This window comes from Kogia breviceps, chromosome 18, assembly GCF_026419965.1.
Source record: "Kogia breviceps isolate mKogBre1 chromosome 18, mKogBre1 haplotype 1, whole genome shotgun sequence".
Classification (NCBI taxonomy): domain Eukaryota; kingdom Metazoa; phylum Chordata; class Mammalia; order Artiodactyla; family Physeteridae; genus Kogia; species Kogia breviceps.
Genome location: NC_081327.1, coordinates 40,315,366 through 40,328,846, shown reverse-complemented (window position 1 = coordinate 40,328,846; position 13,481 = coordinate 40,315,366). Strand labels below are relative to the sequence as shown.

The 13,481-nt window shown below is 44.9% G+C and overlaps 1 protein-coding gene across 6 annotated transcripts in view; it reads right to left on the bottom strand.

Moving 5' to 3' along the window:
* The window catches only part of DUS2 (dihydrouridine synthase 2), a 43,044-nt gene extending 29,564 nt beyond the window's left edge, over window positions 1-13,480 (bottom strand). Inside the window, exons 1-3 of one of the 6 annotated variants that reach the window (XM_059044875.2) lie at window positions 13,365-13,480; window positions 11,430-11,506; window positions 7,819-7,946 (exon numbers count right to left, since the gene is read on the bottom strand). In XM_059044875.2, the coding sequence (XP_058900858.1) occupies window positions 7,819-7,944 (126 nt within the window). In that variant the 5' untranslated portion in view covers window positions 7,945-7,946; window positions 11,430-11,506; window positions 13,365-13,480. Of the gene's footprint in view, window positions 1-7,818; window positions 7,947-11,429; window positions 11,507-13,360 lie in introns of all 6 variants that reach the window. The other 5 variants (XM_059044874.2, XM_067019772.1, XM_067019771.1 and 2 more) reach the window with 5 other exon arrangements.
* Window position 13,481: the final 1 nt, after the last annotated feature.

The window sequence follows — 13,481 nt, the reverse complement described above, 5'->3', positions numbered from 1 at the left end:
CATATAGCTGATTCACTTTGTTATACAGCAGAAACTAACACACCATTGTAAAGCAATTATACTACAATAAAGATGTTTAAAAATAAATAAATTAAAATGGGCATAGGATATGAATAGACATTTCTCCAAAGAAGATACATAAATGGACAATAAACATAAGAAAAGATGCTCAGGCTTCCCTGGTGGTGAAGTGGTTGAGAGTCCGCCTGCCGATGCAGGGGACACAGGTTTGTGCCCCGGTCCGGGAAGATCCCACATGCCGCGGAGCGGCTGGGCCCGTGAGCCATGGCCACTGAGCCTGCGCGTCCAGAGCCTGTGCTCCGCAACAGGAGAGGCCACAGCAGTGAGAGGCCCGCATACGGCAAAAAAAGAAAAAAAGAAAAGATGCTCAACATCATTATTCATTAGGAAATGTAAATCAAAACCACAATGAGGGGAACTCCCTGGCAGTCCAGTGGTTAGGATTCCACGTTCTCACTGCCAAGGGCCTGTGTTCAATCCCTGGTGCAGCCAAAAAATAAAAATACAAAATAAAACCTATCTTTAAAAAAAAAAGACAATAAGTGTTGGCAAGGATATGGAGAAATTGGAAATTTCATACACCACTACTGATAATGCAAAATGGTACAGCTGCTTTGGAAAACAGTCAGGCAGTCCCTCAAATGTTTAAACATAGAGTTACCATATGATCCAGCAATTCCATTCTTAGGTATATACCCAAGAGAAATGAAAACACGTCCACACAAAAACATGTACACGCGTGTTCATAGCAGCATGGTTCATAATAGCCAAAAGGTAGAAATAATCCAAATGTCTATCAATTAATGAACCAATAAACAAATTGCGGTATAAACATACAATTGACTATTAATCAGTCATTAAAAGGAATGAAATGCTGATACATGCAATGATATGCAATGCAAAGAAACCAGACACAAAAGGCCATGTATCACATGATCCCATTTATATGAAATGTCCCAAACTGGCAAAGCTATAGAGACAGAAAGTAGAGTAGTGGTTTCCAGGGACTGGGGAGGAAGAAACTGGAGAGTGATTGCTAATGGATATAAGGTTTCTTTTTGGTGTAATGAAAATGTTCAAAAATTTATTGCAGGGTGGATACACAATTTCGTAAATACACCAAAAGCCAATGAATTGTATACCTTAAATTGTTGATTTATATGGTATGTGAACCATATCTCAAAAAAGATGTTAAAAAATGCTGAGAGGAACAATTTTGGGTCAATTGGCAAAACTAGAATATGGAAGAAAGATCAGAAAAAAATATCAGTATTAAATTCACTGAAGATGATGGCTGTATAACAATTGTATAGAAGAATGACTTTATTCTTAGAAAATATCAGTGAAGTATTTGAGAAGTAAGATATCATCATGTATGAAACGTACTCTCAAATAGTTAAGGAAAAAATACATATATTAAAGAGAGAGATCAAATTATAAAACAAATCAAGCAAAATGTTGACAGTAGGTCAGTCTGGGTAAAGGGTATATGGATGTTCTTTGTCCATTCCTGCAACTTTTTCCATAAATTTTTTTTTTCCTAAGTTTTAAAAATTACCCATTCTGGGCAAAGACTTGAATAGAAACTTCTTCAAAGATGATATACTGTATGCTGACACATATATATGGAATCTAAAAAAAAAAAAACATTGTTATAAAGAACCTAGGGGCAGGACAGGAATAAAGACACAGACATAGAGAATGGACTTCAGGACACGGGGAGGGGGAAGGGTAAGCTGGGACGAAGTGAGAGAGTGGCATGGATATATATACACTACCAAATGTAAAATAGATAGCTGGAGGGAAGCAGCCACTTAGCACACTCGGTGCTTTGTGACCACCTAGAGGGGTGGGATAGGGAGGGTGGGAGGGAGACGCAAGAGGGAGGAGATATGGGGATATATGTATACATATAGCTGATCACTGTGTTATACAGCAGAAACTAACACACCATTGTAAAGCAATTATACTCCAATAAAGATGTTAAAAAAGAAGATATACTGATGGCCAAGAAGCATATAAAAACATGCTCAACATCACTAATCATCAGAGGAATGCAAATCAAAACCACAATGAGCTATCACCTCATATCCATTAACATGGCTACTATCAAAAAAAAAGAGAAAATAGCAAATGTTGGCAAACATTTTAGAAATTGTGGACTGCTGGTGGGATTGTAAAATGGCGCAAAAGACAGGGAAAACAGTATGGAAGTTCCTCAAAAAATGAAAAATAAAACTACCACATGATCCAGCAAATCCTACTTCTGGGTATATATATATATAGATATATAGATATATATATATATATATATCCCAAAGAATTGAAAGCTGGATTTCAAAGGAGTATCTGCACACCTACATTCACAACACTATGCAAAATAGCCAAGAGATAGAAGCAACCCAAATGTCCACAGACAGATGAATGGATAAGCAAAAGGTAGTATACATATTACATAATATAATATTATTCTGCCTAAAAATGGAAAGAAATCCTGTTACATAGTACAACATGGATGAACCTTGAGGATATTATGCTAAGTGAAATAAGCCAGTCACAAAAAGACAAATATTGCATATTTCCACTTACATAAGGTAGCTAAAGAATTCAAATTCATAGAAAAAGAAAGTAGAATCGTGGTTACCAGGGGCTGTGGGGAGGGGAGTTGTTGTTTAATGGGCACAGAGTTTCAGTTTTGCAAGATGAAAAAGTTCTGGAGATCTTTTTCACAACTACTGAACTGTACAGTTAAAAACAGTTAAGATGGTAAAATTTATGTTATGTGTTTTTTACCACACAAAAAAATGTAAGTACCCATTTTGGTAACCCAAGTCTCTTAAGAATATTGCCTTCTCCCTTCATCCTGCCTATTAAAAGGTAGGTGTCCCCTCATGTCTGGGCCACTGGAGTCCTGTTGTTTTTGGTTTTATGTTTTTATTTAATTTTTATTTGAGTGTAGTTGATTTACAATGTTGTGTTAGATTCTGCTGTACAGCAAAGTGAATCAGTTATACATATACATATATCCTCTATTTTTTAGATTCTTTTCACATATAGGTCATTACAGAGTATTGAGTAGAGTTCCCTGTGCTATACAGTAGGTTCTTATTAGTTATCTATTTTATATATAGTAGTGTGTATATGTCAATCCCAATCTCCCAATTTATCCCCCTCTCTTTCCCCCAGGTAGCCATAAATTTGTTTTGTACATCTGTGACTCTATTTCTGTTTTGTAAATAAGTTCATTTGTACCATTTTTTAAGATTCCACATATAAGTGATATCATACGATATTTGTCTTTCTCTGTCTGATTTACTTCACTCGGTATGACAATCCATGGTCTGTCCATCCACTGTTCTCATAAAAAGGAATAGGGGGCTTCCCTGGTGGCGCAGTGGTTAAGAATCCACCTGCCAGTGCAGAGGACACGGGTTCGAGCCCTGGTCCAGGAAGATCCCACATGCCACGGGGTAACTAAGCCTGTACGCCACAACTACTAAGCCTGCATCCCAGAACCCACGAGCCACAACTACTGAAGCCGGTGCGCCTAGAGCCTGTGCTCCGCAACAAGAGAAGCCACTGCAATGAGAAGCCCATGCACCATAATGAAGAGTAGCCCCCGCTCTCCACAACTAGAGAAAGCCCGCACACAGCAACAAAGACTCAATGCAGCCAAAAATAAAACAAATAAAATAAATTAATTTTTTTTAAAAAAGGAATTCTTAAGTGACATCTGATGAACCCCTAGAAATCTCCATCAATAGGGCAGACCTTGGTGGGGAATCAGACTACTGCTCCCTTAACCTTTGCTGAGCTGGTTCATCCTTTCTTCAGCTCCAACTGCTGAGGGTTCTGCAGGCCGTTTAAGGAGGTGCCTGTATGCCTGGTATGCCCGAGGTCCCACACTAGGTCCTGAGAGGTGGATGGTGTGGTTTGACGATCTAACCCACAGATGGGTCACCTCAGGGGAACACAGTAAGATCATCTACACAGCTGGCCTGCAGAGCAACTCTAGATCCACCAGAGGGCACCAGGCGCCATGCTGTGCCTTTCCCAGTACTCAGGGCCAAGTTCCCAGAGACCTACTCACCACAGGCAGGGGCAGTTGGCCTGCCCACCGGCCTCTGCTCCACAGCAGCTAGGTCTGGGTAAAGGGCCTAGGTCTCCTCTGGCAGAGGTCCCTTAATTTGTTCATAAGCCATATTGGCTCTCCCAGAGCAAGCACTCATCAAACATACAAAGGGTTTTAATCCGTATTTACTCTGCTCCAAACTCAAGCAGAGCCCTGGAAGAATGGATTAGTCACAATCATGAGGAAAACCAAGCTTTGACCAATTAGGAGAGTCACATTCTGAAGTCACCACATAAATCCTGGGACCATGGCTTCCCAAGTGCTTGCAAACAACCCTAAGGATTCTCAACAAAGCAGCTGATGAAGCATCTGAAATCTGCAGGTCTGCTCTGTTTCTCACTACCCAGCTTCCGTGACCTCATCACAGACTGATTTCCCCAGGGCTATAAACACATAGTGGCTGTCCAGAGCAGACACCGTGCTGTCACACACTCACTCACTTCCATCCTGGTGTTTCACTCCACATTATCTCCAAGTGAATACAACTCCACCCTCTGGGGTCCCAGAAAAATGCTGCTCGCACAGGAAAAGTGAAGGCCAAGGAGGCTGAATATGTCAATGTAGGCACTACTGCCTTTTCCTCAATTTTAGCAACCCTCAGAATCTTGCCCCAGAATAAGTTTGAGCTCAGGTGAGCTGGTGCTTTAAAGGCCTGAAGCCCTTACCACCACTTGGTCTAACAGAAGAAACCAGCAGGATGGCCACCGCAGAGACATAAATGAATCTGAAAATAAAGGGTTAGCACTCAATGGACCCACTCTTACTTTTCGTGACAGCACAAGATTAGGGAGAGTAGGGACATGAAGGGTCATCAGAGTAAGCAAATAATTGATGGAGACAGTATACGAAGCACGGGTAGAGAGGAGAGGGACACTATACATCCCGAGCCTTGAAGCAACCGTGGGGGGTCTACAGCTGGACAGAGATGGAGTTGGGGCAGCAGGGAAGAAGCAGAGGGCTTCATCCTTGAGTCTGAGTCATCCCACAGGACCCTATTGGTAAACATGGACTGACTAAGTGGATGAAGAGCTAGCATGCGCCCTCTGTCCTGGGGTGGAGGAGAGTCACAAGTAATGAAAGGTAACAGCTGTTCTCTGGGATTTCATCTTTTTGGTTCCCCAGACCTCAGAATCTGAGTCCCTGATTCTTCACAGTTCCTCCTCCCAATCCCCTTCCAAATCCAAGAGGTTTTTTCTGGAGGCCAAGGAGAGTGCTGGCCAGGAAAGGCTATACCTAACCCATGGCTGACCACCCTGGGGCCAGAGTGTAGGCTCAAGGGTTGAGTGACCAGATGAATATGCTTAGCACACTACCACATTCCGCTGGGACTGGCACCTGGGAAGAGGCTCCTCCCTGCCGTAGGCACGTTCTGGCAGCCTGGAAGATTTATGGATGTACACTAACAGCCCAGCTCACGTGTTTGGGACCTCCTCACCTCTACTTCGACAAACCACTTAAAAGTCAGGTCTTGGGTCTCTGTGACCCTGGACTCTGGAAAATCCCTTTCTGACTCCCACCTTTGGACAACACATACTCCCTCCTTCCCATTTCACCTTGTCAGCACCCTAGATGCCTCTGCCCCTGCCCTGCTGTAGATACTGGCATGCCAATCCCTGCCATGGGCATCCCCCTGCCAGGCTTCTCAAGCTCTCCTTCCTATAAAGCTGTAAACCAGTATCACTGTGCACACCTGCCTGCCAGGCACATCTCCCAGTGCCCATTCCCCATGGGAATAGGACCAAAACACCTTCACTTCCTTTCCTCAGGTCGCTAGCCCACACTTGCTACCCTCATTTCCAACAGAAGACTGGCTTCCTACATCTTGTAAAACAAGTCTCTCAGGCAAAACCCCTCAGTTTCCCTCCCTTTCATCATCTTCTCCCTCTCCTCCTTGCCCTATCTCAGGGGAAGGCAGGTCCTACCACCTCGTCAAGAATCCTGTCCCCTCCAAGACCTGGCCGTACAAATCCCCCTAATGCCCCAAATCTTCAGGCCTCCCCTCATTGTTAAGTCCTTCTTCCTACGCTACAAACAAGCAAGTTACCAACAAACAACTCCATTCACCCATCTTCCTTCACTTCCAGCTATACACTTCCTCCCTTCACCTCTTGAATTTCTGTGGGGTAGTCAGCAGCCTTATCTCTACTTCCTCATTTTGCTGCTTACTCCTCAATCCATTAACCCTTCAAGTGCTCACATCTGTGTGCCACAGCTGTACCTTAATCAGGTAATTTTCTTTTTAAAATTTATTTATTTATTAATTATTTTATTTATTTATTTTGGCTGTGCTGGGTCTTAGCTGCAGCACATGGGATCTTTGTCGCAGCATGCGGGGCTTCTTAGTTGCGGCATGCAGACTCTTAGTTGCGGCATGCCTGCGGGATCTAGTTCCCTGACCAGGGATCAAACCCAGGCCCCCTGCATTGGGAATGCGGAGTCTTACCCACTGGACCACCAGGGAGGTCCCTACACCAGTGTCTTTCTTTTCAATTAAACTTTTTTTCTTTTTTTAAAAAAAAATATTTATTTATTTATTTTGGCTGCGCTGGGTCTCATTTGCGGCATGCGGGATCTTCGTTTTGGTGTGTTTAGTTGCAGCATGCTGTATGTTTAGCTGCGGCATGCGGGCTCTTAGTTGTGGCATGCAGGCTTCTTAGTTCAGCATGCGAACTCTTAGTTGTGGCATGCATGTGGGATCTAGTTCACCGACCAGGGAATGAACCCGGGCCCCCTGCACTGGGAGCGTGGAATCTTAACCACTGGACTACCAGGGAAGACCCTACACCAGTGGCTTTCTTTTCAATTAAACTTTTTATCTTGAGATAATTGGAGGTTCACATGCAATTGTAAGAATATGAGATTCTATGTACCCAATGCCCAATTTCTCCTCATGGTAACATCTTGCAAAACCATAGTACAATATCAGAACCAGGATGTTGACACAGAATAGTTCCACCACCACAAGGATTCCTTGTGTTTCCCTTTTGTAGCCACAGTGCTCACCCCACCGCAGGTGGCTCTTAAAGATGAAAATATCGGAAGCACTGGGGTAGTTTCTCTAACCTCTCACACCGAGTAGAGGGACATATCAGGATTGGGGATTGTGGGGGAAGCTGCCCAGATAATTCTGATACATGCCCAATTGAGGACTATTGCCCACAGCCCCTATCCAATATCAGCTACTCCTGTAACTCAAGAAGTTAGAAGATGCTTTCTAAACCTGGGTCTGAAGTCTTAATATTCTCCACAGCATCCGGCCAGTAGCTGGTCCACTAGCTACTGCCACCAGAATATCCTATGGTTCCCAAAACCAACCCCATCCAGCTTCCCTGGCCTGAATCTGGTCCTTTTCCTCCTCTTCCTGATCTTGAGTTCACTCATTCATGTGCTGAATGTATATTAACTCCTATGGGGGCCACAGCAGTGACCTGACACGATGCTCATTTAGCCACCTGGCCCAGGTGTCCCACAATGCTCCGTGCTGCCCAGGCTACTGGTCCTCAGCAGGGCTCACAGGACCCCTGCACGTTTGTCTTCTGCTGCCTTCAGTGAGCACCTGTGAAGGGAGAGCCATTCTGCCTCCTCTAACTCCTGACCACTCCCACCCACAGACAGGGAGGCTGCACCTGTGGAAGTGCTCTCCGGGAAGATCAGGAGCCCCTTACCTCACAGTACACAATGTCCGCTCCATAGTCCAGGGCGAGCAGCCGCATTGGGAGAGTCCCTACCCGAACCATAGGGGCTAAGATGAGTTTGTTGTGGTAGCACAGAGAGAGGCTGTTCACAATCATTCCTGAAGAAAGAGAGTCAGAAATTCAAATGGAGAAAATCTCTTCTGTTATCCAGAGAAGGCTTTCCTTCTTCTTTCCAACACATAGTATTTGGTTTTCCTTTTCTCTTATCATAAAAACAATGCATGCTCATTTATGAATCCAACAAATATTTATTAAGTGTCTACTCTGTACCAGTCACTGTCCTAGTCTTTGGGGATACATTAGAGAAGAAAACAGACAAAGATTCCCACTCTGGTAGAGCTTTCATTCCAGTGGGGAAAACGGCAAAAACAATAAGCACAATAAATAAATTACATAGTATGTTGGAAAATTGATAGTGCTATAGAGTAAAAAAGAGAAGGGAGAAAGGAGATTGAAAACACTGAGGATGAGTTAAAAATTTTTTCTAGTTTCATTGAGATAAAATTGACATATGACATTGTATTAGTTTAAGGTGTACAACATAAAGATTTCACATATGTATATATCACCAAATGATTACCAAAATAAGTTTAGACAATATCTATCACCTCACATAATTTTTTTCTTATCATGACAACCTTTAAGATCTACTCTCTTAGCAACTTTCAGGATACAATACAGTACTACTGTGACTTCCAGGGTGGCACAGTGGTTAAGAACCTGCCTGCCAGTGCAGGGGACACGGGTTTGATCCCTAGTCCAGGAAGATCCCACATGTCGCGGAGCAATTAAGCCCGTGTGCCACAACTACTGAGCCCACGTGCCGCAACTATTGAAAACCGCGTGCCTAGAGCCAGTGCTCCGCAACAAGAGAAGCCACCACAATGAGAAACCTGTGCACTGCAACGAAGAGGAGCCCCCGCTCACAACTAGAGAAAGCCCACGTGCAGCAACAAAGACCCAACACAGCCAAAAATAAACAAATAAATAAATAAATAAAATGAAAAAAGATACAAGACAGTATTGTTAACCATAGTTGCCATGCTGTACATAACATCCCAGAATGTATTTGTCTTGTAACTGGAAGTTTGTATCCTCTGACCACCTTCACCCATTTCCCCCCACACCTCATCCCCACAGGTTAAAATTTTAAATAGAGAAGCTCAGATATGCTTCAATGAGAAGATGACATCTGAGCAGAGATGTGAGTTAGCCAAGATGGTGTCTAGTGGAAGAGTGCACAGGAAAGGAAAGGACCAGTGCAAAGACCCTGGGGCAGGAGCTGGTTTGGTGCGTTAGAAGAACAGGAAGGAGGCCACTGTGGTTGCAGCACAGAAAGGAGAAGAGAGTAATGGAAGTCAGATACACAATGGATGGACAGCAGTAAGCAGATAGGACACAGTGGTCAGACCCCGAATGGCCTTGTAGGACGCTCTGTGGGCTTTGTTAGTTCTTCACGATAGGAGCCAGTGAAGGGTTTTAAGGAGAGGAGTGGCATGACTGATCACATTCCCCATGATCACGGTGACTGCTGTATGAAAAACAGACTGTGGGGGCCACGGTAGACACAGGCAGATCAGTTAGAAGGCTCTTCAGTCACTGATGTCAGAGATGATGGTGGCTCAGGTCGGAGAGATAGTAGGGGAGGTGGTGAGAAGTGGTCACGTTCTAAAGGTATTTTGAAGGTAGAGCAACAGGAGTAAAACGAAGAAAATCAAAATCCCATGTCCCAGAGATAACTGTTAATTTATTTATTCTAAGCAAACATGGTCCCCGCTGAAAACCACAAAGCCTGCCAAGGATGCTCTTCTCAGAGGTCCTAACTTTTTACTCCTCAGCCTACTCCGGCCTGGCCTCCCCCTCTGCCACTCTCCCAGAACTGCTCTGATTACAATCACCAATTACCTCGAAGTTGCTCAGTCTACGAGACACTGACCTGTCTGTCCTCAATCTTGTTTTGCTAGCAGCACATGGCATGGTTGAGCCTCCCCTCTTCCTTGATCTCTCTCTTCCCTGGGTTCGTCGACCGCACACTCTCCCAGTTTTTCTCCCTACCCCTGCTTTTCAGTCTCTTTTGCTGGTTTCACCTCCTCCCCTCACATGTTGAGGTTGCTCCTTAGTCGTGGGCCCTCTTCTTCCCTTCTAATTTCACACATCCTTCCTCACAAATTTATTCACTCCCATGGTTTAAAATAGAGGCCATGATCATCTCGAACGGCATCCCAACCTAACAACAACTGCTCAAAACACATACCCACTCGATTGTCTTAAGGGCATCTTCTACTCAACATGTAGAAAACAAAGCCTTGATCTTCCATCCTAAGCTTTGTCCTCTGTCTCCAATTATTTATTCAACAGACACTTACTGAAACCCTAAGATATGCCAAGCACTGGTAGGCATTAGAAATAAAATGATGAGGTAGGAGGGAAACGTTCAATAGAACAGAGGGTTATAGAAAGGGAACTTACAAATATGTGTGAAATTAAAACTGTGTATGGTGCTATGAAGGAGCAGTTACGGAAGGCTGTGGGAGCCTATGTCAGCAGGGAAGAGACTGATGGGGGTTGAGGAGGGCCTCCCTTAAGAAATAACCTCTGGGGACTTCCCTGGTGGCGCAGTGGTTCAGAATCCGCCTGCCAGCACTATTTACAATAGCCAGGATATGGAAGCAACCTAAGTGTCCATCGACAGACAAATAGATAAAGCTAACTGTACATTAGAATCATCTGGAGAGATGTGAAAAACTACCAATGGCCAGGCCTCACCCCAAGCCAATTAAATCAGAATATACAATTCACTGGGGCAGGAATTTTGTCTGTTTCGTTCACTGTCCATATGAAAAGTACCTGGCACATACATGGTGCTCAGAAAATATTTCCTGAATGAATAAATGAATGAAGGAATGTACCTGAATGAATAAATGAATGAAGGAATGAACCACTACCACCTGAGATCCAAGGAAGAATTTTTTTCAAACCTTAGGGAGTAACCAGGCAACGTCAGTTACCATGGCAGCCCTGGGAAAAACATTACCAAGTGACACTAACACTCCCAGGAGCCTACATTTGTTTCCACAATAAGTAAACCTTTCTGGACTTCCCTGGTGGTGCAGTGGTTGAGTCCGCCTGCCGAGGCAGGGGACGCGGGTTCGTGTCCCGGTCCGGGAAGATCCCACATGCCGTGGAGCGGCTGGGCCCCTGGGCCCGTGGGCCATGGCCGCTGGCACAACAGTGAGAGGCCCGCGTATCGCAAAACAAACAAACAAACAAAAAAAAACAAAAACAAAAAAAAACCTTTCTCATTTCTAAAGTACTATACTGTGAAACATGCATCTCAGCAACAACTAGAGGTTACTCAATGTCTGCTGTGAGCAGGAGGAAAAGAGAAGGGCCTTACACACTATCTAAAGCAATGACAAGAAGAAACTAGGGGCCATGGGCAGAGACAGACAGGCTCAGACAGGCTCCAATCCCTATGACATTCTGAGGTGAACACATTGGAAGGGCTCGAGCATGAGAAAGCAGCCTCTAACCAGCTACCCTGTCTCAAATATTTGGAGAAAGTCAATGCAAATACATACCTATGTATTATTCTTTTCTGATAATTCTTTCAGTGTATCCCTTCTGGCTTTGTGCAAAGCGATTCTTTGTTTTGTACCTGAAAAATGAGTGGCACATGTAAATGAGGAAACATGTCAGAGCAGACATCCAAGGAGCTCTGCAGCTAATGAACGAGGAGCTCCGAGTTCTGGGAAAGAATCGTAAAAGTAGTGTAGAATCACAATATCTTAGAGCATCCTTTATATCAGCCCCCCTCTATCATATCACCAATCAGTGGTCATCAGCCTATACATGAACTTTGCAGTGACAGAAAACCCACCACTCTCTAGACAGATCTAGGCATTGCTAGTTGCTACAGCAGTCTATATCAAATTCAGAATCTGACTCCCTGTCACGCATCAGTCCCAGTCTGCTTTCTGGAATGGTACACCCCATGGCACACCTCATCTCTTTTCCATCTGGCACATTTCCCAAACACATGAGGACAAATTTGTTCTTCCTAAAGTTCTCTTCTCCCACATCACCTTCCTAAATCACCCCTTCCTGTGTTTATGACTTTCAGGAGCCCCCAAGGCTTTCTCATCCCAAGGACAGGACAAGCATTGGCCTCAGTGTGCCTGCTACAGATTCTGGGAAAGGGGCAGGGCCGCACAACAGTCTGGCAAATGTGACTGACTACGTGAAGTGAGAATACATGTGAGAACCTCAGCCTCTCTTCAGTCCTCAGCCTCTATCCAAGGTTTCTCCATAGCACACTATTGACATTTTGGGCCAGATAATTCTTTTGGGGTGGTGGGGAGGGCTGTCCTGTGCCTTGTACGATATGTAGTAGCATCCTGGCCTCTACCCACTAGATGCCTGCAGCACTCCCCTCCAGATGTGACAAAGAAAAATGTCTCCAGCCATTGTCAAATGTACTGGGAGAAGGGTGAGGGGGCAAAATCACCCTCACTCAAGAGCCACTGCTCTACCCAATGACTGTTCACCCATGAGTACTCAAAACTCTCTCCTCTGCTGGCTTAACAGGTAACTCTCCAGAAAGTCTATCATGTATCAAAATGCTATTTGAAATTTAATAGTATTTATCTCTATAACAGTATCTGATGAAAGTAAACTCTTTCTCCGGATGCTAAGAACCTCCCAGGTGGTTAATCCACATTTACCTTATCTCCTACCCCAGGCACTGGAAATTACAGAAATGATCTGACACCCATTTTCGGGATCTGTTCAAGAAGTAACAGTAGTGTAAGGCTTTTTGACAACCTGAACAACTGAATTCAAGTAAAATATTCTGCCTGACCATGGCTTTGTGAGACAAGCCACAAACCTGCAGCAGGACCCTCCTCGCTGCTATTTACGGAGTTGAGGTATCTGACTGGAAAGGCGGTGGAGGTGAACTAGCCAAGAAAGCAGTGGGTTCAGGATGAGAAGTTGGAAAGGGTGACAAGGGATGGGAGAATGAACCTCAGCTGAATAGAAAGGGGGAAATTACCAAGAGATGAGTTCTCTTGACTGAAGAGAAGATACGCTGAAGGCCATCAGATTGCCCTCGGGGCCCTCAGCTCTCTGGGGAGCTCTAAGGGAAGGGTGAGCCTGGATCTACGACTCCTGACTCCTGGTCTCGGCCCCCAGGCCTGACCATTCACTCAGACTCTCAATAAATACTTGTGTTAAAAGACTTTACACGGGGACCACATCTGGGAAAACATCGCCGCACCCTCATGAGTTACAGGGGGAGACCCGAACTGGCCAAGCCATGACAGAAGCTGTGAGGGTGACAAAAGAGCATTGCAGGGATCGGACATCGGATCGCCACAAGCCCTCCGCCCTCCTGGCTCGTAATGCCAGGGCCCCATCGCCGCGTATCGCCGGACCCCAGTCCTGCCTCCATCGCGCACCCTTCCCCAAGGTTGGCCGGGGCCTGGAGTCACCATCGCCTGTTCGGACCTACCGACCTCGCCGCTGCTGAGCTCTACAGATCCCGCTTCTTCCACACAGTTCGCCAATTCCGCGGGCCTTACTGAGCCGCGCCAGCCACCGTCCGCGAGGTCTTGGCGCGCCCGTGACGTCAC